The 14,242-nt window shown below is 30.4% G+C and overlaps 2 protein-coding genes across 2 annotated transcripts; one reads left to right on the top strand and one right to left on the bottom strand.

The window, feature by feature from the left end:
* Positions 1 to 2,047: 2,047 nt before the first annotated feature.
* LOC107490583 (asparagine synthetase [glutamine-hydrolyzing] 2) lies at positions 2,048 to 6,564 on the top strand. The gene is made up of 13 exons (XM_016111392.3): positions 2,048 to 2,250; positions 3,446 to 3,584; positions 3,686 to 3,781; positions 3,877 to 4,018; positions 4,111 to 4,301; positions 4,380 to 4,541; positions 4,655 to 4,735; positions 4,846 to 5,067; positions 5,228 to 5,362; positions 5,450 to 5,530; positions 5,618 to 5,704; positions 5,803 to 5,910; positions 6,072 to 6,564. Exons 1-13 carry the CDS (start codon positions 2,171 to 2,173, stop codon positions 6,303 to 6,305), a joined length of 1,758 nt encoding a protein of 585 aa, XP_015966878.1. The 5' UTR covers positions 2,048 to 2,170; the 3' UTR covers positions 6,306 to 6,564.
* Positions 6,565 to 6,723: 159 nt separating this feature from the next.
* LOC107490657 (protein PMR5) lies at positions 6,724 to 12,632 on the bottom strand. The gene is made up of 5 exons (XM_016111493.3): positions 12,170 to 12,632; positions 11,511 to 11,688; positions 9,903 to 9,982; positions 9,114 to 9,272; positions 6,724 to 7,460 (listed from the first exon to the last, which is right to left on the bottom strand). The coding sequence occupies exons 1-5, from the start codon at positions 12,499 to 12,501 to the stop codon at positions 7,118 to 7,120; spliced, it is 1,092 nt and encodes a 363-aa protein (XP_015966979.1). The 5' UTR covers positions 12,502 to 12,632; the 3' UTR covers positions 6,724 to 7,117.
* Positions 12,633 to 14,242: the final 1,610 nt, after the last annotated feature.

Below are 14,242 nucleotides of genomic sequence, written 5' to 3'. Positions count from 1 at the left end.
TATATATTTTTTATTCAATTTCAATCTTTATTTTCTTTCCTTATCATATACTCTGGTTTTGTTTCTAATCCCAAAGTAAAAAAGAATTAAGGATAAATTAAACCTCGTTATTACTTTCTATGTATTTGTTTTAATTTCTTAATACTCTCTCATTTTATAATTTAATTTACGTTTCTAATAAATGAATATTCTTTAAAAAATTACCAAACAAATGCATTGGCTAAAAGACAATCACTGGTGGTGAATACAATGTTCTTATAAAAAGTGAATTCGTTTTTATTATTCAATTAATAAAGTACATTTTATGTAAGAAAAATTTAGAGAGACTACATGAGTTTAAACTTGTAAACTTTGAATGGGACAGTTAATTATTAAAATTTAGCTTTCCAAAATATCTCAATGAGCAAAAAATTACTATCTCCTAAGAAATTCGTGTCAAACAGAAAGAATGGTGTAATCTTTTTTTTTTTTTTTTTGCTTTTTAAAAGCATAAGTTATAACAAATTATTTTTACAATAAAATTTTTAAAATAATTAAATAGTTTAACAAATATTCTTTAATAACATAATTAAATTTATATTTTTTAAAACCATAAGTTGTTAACAATAAGAGAACAATAATAATAGAAAATCAAATAATAAAACAAACTAAAGGTATTATTAAATTTATTTATAATAAAAATTTAATTATTTAATAAATATATTTAAAAATAATTAAATATTTAAATGTTAAACATTTTAACGAGTAAATTATAAAAAGAAAAAGAATTTCATAGAAAACAACGAACGACGTCACGGCACGTGGCACAGCACAAGAGGAAAAGGCGGTGGTCCCGGTGTCGAGACTGGAGGGACCATCCGGTTGCCGGTAAAATCCATTGGGAAGAAAGCAACACAAATATTCAACGAGAGAATAATAATCAAATAATAGCATGACTCATATTTTAATTGGTGAATGCTATGATGCTTACATATTATTGTAGCTAAATTATTAAAAAAGGTAAATAAATAATATTTAATAAATTTTATTTAATTTATTTTTTTATTTTAAATATTTTATTTTTTATTTTAAAAGATAATTAAGCAATTTTTTTTGGTGACTGATAATTAGATAATTTAAACATCATAACAAAAACATCATAGAACTGACCATTTTAATTTGGAATATACGCTACATCTTATAGTAATGATGATGTAATGAACTAATTTTCAAACAAAAAAGAATGATGTAATACCTCAAATCAATAAATTAATAAGTATGAAATGAGTAATTGAATCATAATTTAGTAATTAATTTTATGTGTTTGTAAAAGATTTAACTATTAATAAGTTATTAATTAAAAATGTAATTATTTAATGTTATTAAACGTTTATAATAATAACAAAAGTAGAATTAAATAATAGCAATTGTTTTAGTTTTAGTAAATGATATATGTTCAAGCCTTTCAAATTGTGTATAAAATTAAATCTCTTTTGAATCCAATTAATTATTGTCTTAAAATTTACCAAAAAAAATTTATACTAATAAAAAAGTAAATAAATAATTATATCTCTATAACATATTTATTTATACAATAATTTCTTTTAAATTTTTGTATAGAAATTTTTTTGTTATTTATTTATGCTATTTTAATTTGTTCTTTTAAAGATAACAAAGAACGAATTTTAAATTTGTCTAATATTATATTATAAAATTATTTTTTAAAAAATTTAAATAAATAAATTATATAAATAATTATATCACCTGTCAATTAGTTGAAAAAAGACTTATTACAAAAAAAACTTTCTATTATCCTATAATTTTTTAAATTTTAAAATTAAAAATAAAAAGAAATTAGCTTATAATTATTTATACTGTAGTTTGTTATTATATTTTTTCTAAAACGGTTCAAAAATAAAAGTAGATAAATGATAAATCAATGCATGCACGGTGCATAAATAAAAATAACAAAAAAAGAAAAAGAATAGAAGAAAAACGACGCCGTTTATGCGAACCCTCCCCATGGGGTTGCATTATAAATACGTGGCTGATGATGCGAAATACACTAAACTCAATAAACTGCGTCCAGTGCTATCAGTTGTTGTTCTCCGTTGTTCCCTCTCTTTCTCACTTTCTTTCCTTCAATAATTTCTTCCCATTTTCTTCTCTCTCTTTCTTTAATTTTCTCAGAATGTGTGGCATCCTTGCTGTTCTTGGTTGCTCCGATGACTCCCAAGCCAAGAGGGTTCGGGTTCTTGAGCTTTCTCGCAGGCATGCCAATAAATCCTTCTTTCTCCATCTTCTCCATGCATATACACTTTATTATATTATACTTTTTTAATTATACAAATTTTGATTAAACTGTTTAATATAATATTTATCTAAATAAATCTTAGTTATTTTCATTTTCACGTGAATAAATTCTTTTAAATACTCTGTAAAATGTTTGATGTCCGAACCCTGAAAGAGTTTTCTAATGTTTTTGGGTTTATATATAAGTTCATGATGATTGAGTGCACTGAATTGTGGACGCGACTTTGGATAATAAAGTGTTCTAAAGAAAAAGATAATATGAGTTTATGAAGTAAGAAAATATGCGAAGAATTGAAACTGATGGTTTAATTTATTTTCTTGTCAAGGTGTGGGGTTTAATAATTTGGATTAATTAATTTTCTCCTCGTTTTAACTGTCATGGTGGTGTCTTCTTACCCCATGGAATATATTTTAAAAGTAAAAGGCTAAGCATATACGTCAGAAATGAAATTGTAAAATTATTATTATTATTGATACTATTCCAATATATATGCTGGGACTCGATTCTCAGCTTTCTGATTTAACTTATTATAAGGCTTTGATAAGATAAGTTGAAAACTATGAAAGAGTACTATTATTATTTTAATTTTATTGCTTCCTTACTGTAAGGATATATAGAAACAAGTGGGGGTGTGTGGGGTCCAAGTAAAGTAACCATGCAATTATTGGTCAATTTTGGTGGAAAAAGTCAAAATAGAAGAGATTAAACTTGCTTAAAATAATAGGTTAAAATAGGTCGAAAAAATGGGTGAATTTGAGATTTTGAATCCACCAGTAAAAAAAAAAATCTGCTAAACCTGTTTTGCTAAATTCGCGAGCTTTGACAAGACTGGATAAGACGGACTGATATGATTTTTTTAAAAAGGATATCAGGTGCAAATGAAAGTTATTAAATAATTTGATAAATTTAATTAAATTATTATTTAATAATTTTTAATTATTAATATCATATAAAATTAATTGTACCTAAATTTTTATTATCTAAAAAGTTACTCAACAAATCACTTTTTTTTAATATTAATTCAAATACAAGAGAAAAATACTAGTTCTCTGATGTTTGTGTAAAATTATAAACGTTCAAATTTTCTATGATTAGAAATGAAAATTGATTGCATGTCTGATGTTTAAGAGAGTGAAGTTGTTGTTGTAACAGATTGAAGCACCGTGGACCTGATTGGAGTGGGCTCCACCAATATGGTGACAACTATTTGGCTCATCAAAGGTTAGCCATAGTTGATCCTGCATCTGGTGATCAACCTCTTTACAATGAAGACAAATCCATTGTTGTCACGGTAATTACTTTTAATTACCCTTTCTAATTCTATCACTAATATGATTCTTATTTCTTAACCCCTTTTATCATTAATTCATTATATGATCCAATGAAAACCAGGTGAATGGAGAGATTTACAATCATGAAGAGCTTAGAAAACAGCTTCCTAATCACACTTTCAGAACCGAATGTGACTGTGATGTTATTGCACACCTGGTTAGTCATCTTTATTTATTATTGTTAATTGTTAATTAATCAATGATTAAACTAGACTTTCTTGTTCTTATCGACTTGTTTGTTTTTTTGTATAGTATGAGGAGCATGGAGAGGGTTTTGTGGACATGCTTGATGGAATATTTTCTTTTGTTCTGTTGGATACTCGTGACAACAGTTTTCTTGTTGCAAGAGATGCCATTGGAGTCACATCCTTGTACATTGGTTGGGGTCTAGATGGTAAATTTCATGAGATTGCCCTTTTCTTTCTGAATTGGTTCGAATTGAATTGAATTGTGACGATTTTCATAATATATATATATATGTTTTAGGTTCTGTTTGGATTGCGTCTGAACTGAAAGGATTGAATGATGATTGCGAACATTTCGAGACTTTTCCACCGGGTCACTTGTATTCAAGCAAAGATAGAGAATTTAGGAGATGGTACAACCCTCCATGGTTCTCTGAGGCTATTCCATCAGCACCTTATGATCCTCTAGCTTTGAGAAATGCCTTTGAAATGGTACATATCATCCACAAAAAGATTAATCATGTTTTTAATTTTGGTATCGTGTATTGATGAAATGGATTTCGATTTCAGGCTGTCATAAAAAGGTTGATGACTGATGTGCCTTTTGGTGTCCTGCTATCCGGAGGGTTGGACTCTTCCCTAGTCGCCGCCATCACGGCTCGCCACCTAGCCGGCACGAAAGCTGCCAAGCAGTGGGGAGCAAAACTACACTCATTTTGTGTAGGCCTTAAGGTACGTGTGGGCGCGCGCGCACACACGTGTGTATCTCTTTCAAATTATGACAGACACTGAAACTTTAGTACTCCATTTTTTAATCTTGAATCATATTATCTTATTTTGAGTAGGGAGCACCAGATCTAAGGGCTGCAAAAGAAGTTGCAGATTATCTAGGCACAGTTCATCATGAGTTTCACTTTACTGTCCAGGTATATATATAATCATAATTCATAAATATTTCCATGCTTAAGAATTTTGTGGTGTCTTCAATTTATGCAAAGAATTATTATTTCAATCATAATATGTGGTGTGGTTGCAGGATGGCATAGATGCTATTGAAGATGTTATCTATCACATTGAGACTTATGATGTTACCACAATCAGAGCAAGCACACCCATGTTCCTTATGTCGCGCAAGATCAAATCGCTAGGCGTCAAATGGGTGATCTCTGGAGAAGGATCTGATGAGATCTTTGGAGGGTATCTCTACTTTCACAAGGCACCAAACAAGGAGGAGTTCCACCAAGAAACGTGCCGCAAGGTCATCATAATATAAACAATATATTTCCTCTGTTTCAAAATATCTGTTGCTTTAGAAATTTGAACAAGTTCATGAGTTATGAATATATCAAGTTTTCAAGAACATGATGTTAAAGGATTAACTAATATATGTTGTTCTTTTACCTTTTTGGTTAATCCAGATTAAGGCACTTCACAAATATGATTGCTTGAGGGCCAATAAATCAACATATGCTTGGGGTCTAGAAGCCAGAGTACCATTTTTGGACAAGGAGTTTATCAATGTCGCGATGAATATAGATCCTGAGAACAAAATGGTACGCACAACGAATGCTGTGACTCATGATCACTTAAAAAAGTTACATAACTTTTTATGAAGTGGATTTATTGTGTGACCTTTTCAGATAAAACCGGAGGAAGGACGCATCGAAAAATGGGTTCTGAGGAAGGCCTTTGACGACGAAGAACACCCCTATCTGCCAAAGGTAATATCTGCAATCTGATGAAGTTTCCATAGATCTTTGGAAAAGCTTATTTATTAAACTAACATATGAAATTTGAATGTCATGCAGCACATTTTATATAGGCAGAAAGAACAATTCAGTGATGGAGTTGGCTATAGTTGGATTGATGGCCTTAAAGCACATGCTGCAAAACATGTAAATATGAATCCAATCTTATACTATATGCATGAAATCCTTAATAAAAAATTAGAGCTAAGTCATGTAATTTAATTGTTCTTGATATTTTCTCATAGGTGACTGATAAGATGATGCTCAATGCTGCTAATATTTTCCCCCACAACACACCAAACACGAAAGAAGCATATTACTATAGGATGATCTTTGAGAGGTTCTTCCCTCAGGTAACTGATATATCGAATCTCCTGAACGAATAAGATTCGAGATTTCTTCTTAATTTGGTTCCCCATCAACCCTGATGCTAGGGGACACCATGAAATGTATTGATTTCAACAAGGGCTAATTGAAAATCTATTGTATTGTGTTGTTTGATTCAATTTTGCAGAACTCGGCTAGGCTCACAGTTCCCGGAGGAGCGAGTGTTGCGTGTAGCACAGCCAAAGCAGTGGAGTGGGATGCTGCATGGTCTAACAACCTTGATCCTTCCGGAAGAGCCGCGCTTGGGGTTCACAATTCGGCCTATGAGAACCAAATCAACTCAGCCAAAGCCGCCGTAGGACCAGAGAAGATCATACCTAAGATGGAGATTTCTCCACTTGGAGTTGCCATTCAGAGCTAGTAGGATCTATATGGCAAGGGGATATTTTGTTTCTTAAATAACACCAAAGATCCTATGTGGTAGTGAACACAAAATGAGAGTTTTGCATTGCCTGCAATGTAATTTGTCCAAGCAGTTGCTATATATACTGTTGTATAAGGCTTTAGGCCAAGAGATCCCAAGTGTTGTGCCATCTATATATCTTATCCTTTTTGAACACTATTATAATGTATACTATGTATTATTTTGATGAAAAGATTGTGTTTCTCTTATTAGTTAATCTTGAATGCAAGTCCAACTATTTGAGTAACATGGATCACCAATAAAACTTAGTTGAAGCATATTATGTTTTTCATCATAATGGTGCAATGAAGCACTTGAATTTCTTTTTTTTTATGCTGAGATTTTCTCTTTACACTAACAGAATAGAAATATAGAATAATGAAGAAAAAAGAATTATCTCATTTCACTAGAATATCTGTACAGATTAAACAGTTATCCATCATGCAACCATCCAAATAAATGGCATTTACCTACAAATTTAAAAGTTATAAAAAAGAAAAAAAATGAAGCTAAGGAAAATGTATTGTTAATCATTAAGCTTCTAAAACATATATAACTAATTTAGTTAACCACCAGGGCTGATTCAAGTAGTACATGCTCGATTCTCGTCTTAATCGGGTCTCGGCTCCAAGCTCCGAGTCTTGTGCGCCGGAAAACATTCTCATCCGAAGAGCCAACCCCAGAAAGATGCAGATATTCTCAACTCGAACGGCATTGCCTCCTGTGAAGGATACCTGTTTTGATTTTTCGTCGTTTCGGCTGAAAAATGTTTAGTAGAACAAAGCAGTGTAGAACAATTCGTTCCAAGTATCCGGCAGGCCGGGGAGGCACCAGTGGCTGCAATCTGAGTAAAGAGGATTAGATCGTTGCTGAGGGCTCAAATCGCCGGTGTAGATCGAAGGGTGGCCATCTTTTCGAAATGCGGATAACAATGTTATGTCCAAAAGGGAAGGTGGATTCTTCATGTCTCTTAAGACCATGTCAATAACCTTCATTTGCTCAGGATATTCAGCACCTGGGTATGCAGTGGCTGATGTTGCACTTATTGGTTCTGTTTCGCCATAGCAACTCTTTCTTGTCACTCCTGTTACTCCATTGTTCCATTCATTTGGGCTGCACATTGTTAATTAGTTTCTTTAGCACTGGTTATAATGATAAATAAGAATGCATGTTTTTTTTTAAAACAATATTTGAAAAAAAAAAAAAAGTAAGTGGGAGATGAGAATTTTAGGCTAGTAATGTGGTTGCATCATGCATGTCCTATTTTTTGTTTGACAAATAGGTAATCACATTAAAGACATGTTATGAGATTCATCCAAAGACTTTTTTTATTTACAAATATAAATATTAATGAATGGAAGGTGACAAAATAAATGAAACATTAAAGAAATTTTTTTTATAGTGAATGTTCCTTCATATGCCATGAGAGAGCTTAATAGCTTTATAAGTCAAAACCCTCTAATAACAAAAATTGTGCAACATTTTGAATCAATAAACAAATAATAAAATAAAAAAAAATAAAATAAAAAAAGCTACATCGACATTATGACATTTAAATATGCTTTGAATCAAATGGGGTGGCTCGAGAGAGACAGCCACTAACAATTATTTTTTAAATTTTAATATGTACTTCTGCTATAATAATAATAATAATAATATGAAAAAAGTTCGGTGCATAACTTTCTTTTCAAAATACTATTTGTCATATATAATTCATAAAAATTGTTATTTGTAACAAGTAAATCCAAAACCTTTTGAAATAAATGTAGTTATCATTTTCCTGAACTTCACATTTTGACATTTATCATTGCTATATACATTTAATTAATTAAAAATGCATTAATAGAGGTAACATGTTTATATAAATGAAACTCAGATCCACGACCTGTCAAATTGGGAAATACTATGGCAATCAAAATATATATAATATATTATATATATAAAAACGCGGTTTTTGTATTTATAAGTCATATTCATCGGATGATGCAAGTGTTTTGTTTCACCGACAAGATTTTCAATAGAAAAAGAAAATAATTTTTAACTTTTTTGAGGACATTGTATCAAAACAACACGATCCAGCACTTCATGTCACATGAGTGGCCATGAAGGCGACAAAAGGTACCTTCCCATTTTGAAATTCTTTTTATATATATTATATAGTAATTAACTTTGAACAAAATGTATTATTTTGTATTAATATAGACTATTAAACAAGATATCCGTATTGGTTAGTTTGGGACAAATGTTGCTAAAAAGTAACATTTTTTGATATAACATTTTCAAATAACGTAATTCCAAGCATTTAATTATTTAACTTGTTCGAAAAATTATTGCTTACCATTATCATATGACTAGTGAGTGTGTGTGAGTGATAAAGATAGATTGGACCAAGCGACAAAAAAACGCCCACGAATTCCTTCAGCCGTAAGTAAAATATCTAGGTATTGAATCAACTTAAGTTAGTCGAGTGATCAACTCACTCGTCTGCTTAAACAAGTGTCAGGGTTCGAATTATGTCTTGTACATGTAACAATTCGCCAGCGACAAACCCTTAAATGGAACTCAAATTCGCGACAGATTAATCATTGACCTGTCGAACTAGTCAACTAGAGAATACCGTAGACAACCTCCAAAAAAAAAAATCTAAGTATTGAAAATGCCAACCCAAAGACAAGAAAACTGACACACATACAATAATGTAAGAGAGAGAAGTTGAAGTCAATAATAAAGACATAGAAAGAAGTGAGAGAGTAAGAGGGTACTTACTTGGTGTGAGTAGGAGAAATTCCCAAGAAGAATACTTTGGTTCTGGTTCTGTCAATATTAGTTTCCACCCAATTAGCCCATGTTCTTAGTCCTCTTTCCAAAGCTGCCAAACGATCCATGTTTGGATAGTATTTCCCTCCTAATTCTATGTAATCCCATCTGCACTTAATATTAATAATAAGGGTTTAGATATCCGGGTACGGATTAAGATTATTATTATTAATAGAAGTTTCTAAATTTTTTATATTAATAAATACATAATAAATATATTAAAAACTCAGTTTTATACTTTTTTATGAGAGCTTTTTTAATTTATAATTTTAATTTGTGTTCTTAAGATATATATTAGCTAAATTCACAATACCAAATTACTCTTAAATTGATATTAAATAAGATTTAGTTAACATGTGTCTTTGGATAGAGACAAATATTAAGATTACTATTGACAAATTTTTAAATATTTTACTTTAATAAATATACAACAAATATATTGAAAACTTAATTTTTGTATGATTTTTATAAAAAAAAATTGTAATCTTAAACATAAAAAAAATCACCATTTTAACCATTTTATGTTTACTCGCAATTCTAAAATTCAATGCTTTAACCAATTAAACAAATTAAAAAAGAAAACATTAATTCTCTTTCAAAAATCACCAATGCAAACTTAAACTACATAAAAATTTTAGGTAAAAAGAAATTAGAAAGATAAGCATTGTTTAGATTTTTTGATGAACAATGTCTAATTCTCTAAAACAAAATAAAAGAGGAAGAGCTTGTTTTCCCTACCCTTGAAGAGAGCCTTCATGAGTCCACCAATGATCAACCAAAAATGGAGATTTATAAAACGAAATGGTTACACCATAGTCCTGCACATACCATATCAAAACTCATTTAGGACCACCCTCTCTTTTTGCAGCTGTAAAATGCAACTTTTAATGCCAAAACAATTCTATAAACGTGCTTTTATGATGCTGACAAAAGTATGAACATGGTAACCCGTGTAAGAGTAAAAACACAATGGAAAAAATTTAAATAGTAACGGTTTATTATTCTACAAAAACTCTTAATATAATTTAGAATAAACATCCAAATTGGTCCTTAAGGAATTTCAAATCAGATACTTTAGTCCCCAACAAATTTTTATTCTCTAGAAATCGTCAAATAGATTGATAGTTTTGAAGGGGAGTAAGAGTGATATTTTTTAATTTAATTGTCTTATAATAAAATTTGTTAAGGACGTCCACCACGCATATTAAAAATTTGATTGAAAATAAAGAAGGGAACAATTTTTCTGATGATAGTAATTTTCGAAAACTTCTAGAGAATAAAAATTTTTTGGGAGCCAAAATGTTCGATATAAAATTTTTTTCGGAGACCAATTTGAATATTTACCCTATAATTTAGCTTAGTGCTAAAACAACATTGAATTAATTTCTTATTCCCAAAAGGCCAAAAGGCATAATGAAGATGAATCAGTTCCAGTTTGCTTCAACTAGCCCAAATTATAATGCTTAACAGTACTTTTTGGGTCCCATTCACACTTTCATTGACAACTTTTCCCAACAGATTCCTTGTCCTATTGAAAATATCATGAACCCCATCCCCCTCTCAAATCCAATGGAACTTAACAAAGAACATCAACTGTTTCTGCAGCTGGAAAAAAAAAATTCAACTTGCTGACTCTCTTTTTCCCTTGTGAACTAAAATTGAAATCTTCTTTTGCCAAAAAGACTAGAAAATATATTTGTTGAACATCCAAACATTGTACTTTGTATCAACACTCATTCCAGCTAAGATTTTGGTGTAGATCCCACTCCCATAACCAAACTCTTATTTTCTATTCTTATATTTTGTTTGTTGTCTTCTACACATTGGTCGATTCGAATAACATTACTCAATGAAATACGTAACTAAACATCATCAAAAACAACAAGGGTCTTGCCTTACTAGATGGAATCGGCTACATGGATCAAACGAATAATCCTACAGTTTTATCACAACGAAAACTCCAATATGACAAAATAGTCCCTTACAATTTGAAAATGACAATATCTCAACACACAAGTTAATTCCTCACCATTCCAATAAAAATGAGGACATAATAGTTTTTGAAAAATGCTTATACACCACTTTTGTGTACAACTCTCTTGTATATCTTCCACTTTTGGTATTAAAAATGACTGATAAGAAGTGAGAAAAGATAAAATATTTGTCTTTTATACCATAAAAAAAAGTGTACAAAAGACGTGTACAGAAAAAGTGATATGATTTTTCATAGTTTTTCAAGAAAGGACTAACATATCACTCTTTTACAAACAGTGAGGACGAATTTGCCATTTTCAAATCTCGAGGGACAACATTGGAAATAATGTTAAGAAGTTTCATGAGACTGACCAAGAATCTGAAGGTTGAGAGAGGCTCTCCCTTAACCATCTGGGTTTGAGACTGAGACTGAGGAACTGCAGTGTATAGCATACAGATCAATGATTCCCACTGGTTATGCCCAAGTGAATCACCCACAAACAACACTGTTTTCCCTCTCATTTGCATCAGAAATTCACCTCCATTGAACCTACCAACAACAACAACAACATGCTACAAAACCATTCAGAGAGGGATAGCACATTCTTTTCTTAAATACAAAAACATGCATTGAGAAAAAAACTGAGAATTCAGAATTAAAAATGGCAACTTTAAGGCACTAGTCTTCTGGTTTTGCAAGAAAAATACACAAACAATATTATAAAAATGGTATCTTTCAAACACTAGACTTCTGGTTTTGCAGTGAAAAATATACACAAAAATAAAAATAAATAAAAAATGGGTATCTTTAGAATAATAGTCTTCTGGTTTTACAGTGAAAATATATGAAGATATAACATAAAAATAATAACTTTAAAAGATTAATTTTATGGTTTTGCAGTGAAAGCATAAAAAGATATCACAGAACAAAATGGGCAACTTCAAAACACTAAGCTCCTAGTTTTGCTGTGAGAATATATAAATTAAAAACATAAAAATGGTATCTTTAGAACACTGATATTGTATGGTACCTTGGAAGATCACAATTGAGGGGCCTCCATCTGTATTTGAGGTAATCAGAATCAGGTCTACCATACAATTGGCAGTTGAACTGAGGATCAATCATGGGGCAGCTTGAAGATTGGTAAAGAGGGTATGAATCATCATGAACCCAGTTTCCAACAAACAATGCACAGTTGCTTTGGTTTGCATGAATCATTGGTCTCTCACTCTTCAAGTGCTGATGGTGGTGCCTTAAACTTAGTAGCAAAGCTGAGAAAGATAGATTAGAGTGAAGGGAAAGTGTTGTGATGAAGAGAACAAGGAAATGAAGAAGAAGAGATGCTGGAGATTGAAGTGCCATTTGAGAATCTTAAAAGGAAGAGGGAGATGGAGAGGAAAGGAGGAAGAAAAAGGGTATAGAAAGAGCCAAAAGGTTCAGACAGAGGAAGAGAGAAAGAAAGATAATGGAGGAAGAGGGAAGAAAGATATTTGGAGTGTTTTGAATAATATATATACAGCTATACACAAAGGGTTTTGGTCTCTGGAGTTTGGAAAAATTGGTGGGGTTATGTGCATGTGAGTGGCTGAATTAGATCTTTAAAAATATTACCTTTACACAATTTTTTAATTTTTATAAGACACACAAATATATATCATTTTTTAATTATTTTAATACTTTTTTAATTATATAAAATATTTATAATAATTTTTTATTTAATAAATAATAATATATATCTAAATTTATTTTAAAAATATATATTAATAATAAAATTTAATATATTAGTACGTAATAATATTTATGCGTGTCTAAATGACTAAATATATCTAATTTTTTATTTTTATTTAAACATAGTTAAATATGAAAATCAGCATATTGATAATGTCGAATAAATATCATATTCAAAATATATCTCACGTAGACGTATAAAACTCAAAAAAGTAATTTTACATTTTTACCTAATCCACCAACACATAAAGCCTTTCTTTAAAAATGGGGTCCTACTATTTCTAAGTTTGGGCTTGTGTTGTGTTACTTGTGGTTTTCAAGTGCTGAGTGTGGTAAAGATAAAAGGTACCATAATTAAGGGGAAAAAAAAAGGTACCATAATGAAGGAACTTCAACTAGCAAAAAAATTTGGTGTATACAATAAGGTGTTATTAAATATTAATTTTACACAATAATTAAATATAGTAATAACTTATAAGTATTCAGTAATTATTCATCACAGATCAACCATATTTGAGTCTGTTATTCCATATTATTTTATTACTTTAAGAGTTAGTAATAATACATTTTTACTTTTAATATTCCAAGACCAATTTTTTTTCAAAAAGTTATTTGTACAAAATAAAAATAATTACAAAAAATTGAAATATTATTCTAAAAGTATACGAAAGACGAAGTTTATTGTAGATGCTTTCCCTCCATATAAATATTAGATTGGTGTAACTTCTTAGTCTTGGGAACAAGAATCCTCTTTAACTTTCTATTTGGTAAAGGAGAGTTGAGGATACTTGGTGTATATGAGAATGAAAGAATATACATATGGCTAGAACTTTGATTTCCCTATTCTATAAAAGAATCCTGCTACACAATTTTGATATAAGCATATGTTCTTTGCTTTTCCTTCTCTCGCATTCATAGAATTATGTCAAATTTACCTATGAGATTGAGAATTTAATCAAGGGCATGCCCTAGTTTATAATCATCGTCCTAAATTCATTAACATGTTCATATTATTAAAGAAAAGTACATTGTGATGATGAATGTGCGATGAAGTCAGGTAGGCAATTAAATTTATAGGCAAACAAAGATATACAGAAATAATAAGATATGGATGAAAAAAGTAATCAAATCACATCTTAAGAAGGGAAATCCAAAACAAAGAATTCCAATAAAAATATTGAAAGAAGAGGTGGCATCAAGTCACATATCACGAATAGAGAGTATACACCGAATTGAATTTAATCCTTAAAATGTAACTTCATGATTCGCATCACCTATTAATTCTACTTCATTTATGACAATCCATTAGTGTTTTCGTATACACAAATCATCAGTATTAAGTTGGCCAGACTTGATATTATAAGGTATGCAACGG

This window comes from Arachis duranensis, chromosome 1, assembly GCF_000817695.3.
Source record: "Arachis duranensis cultivar V14167 chromosome 1, aradu.V14167.gnm2.J7QH, whole genome shotgun sequence".
Classification (NCBI taxonomy): Eukaryota; Viridiplantae; Streptophyta; class Magnoliopsida; order Fabales; family Fabaceae; genus Arachis; species Arachis duranensis.
Note: the sequence above shows the minus strand (reverse complement) of the source record. Positions and strands in the feature narration are given on the sequence as shown.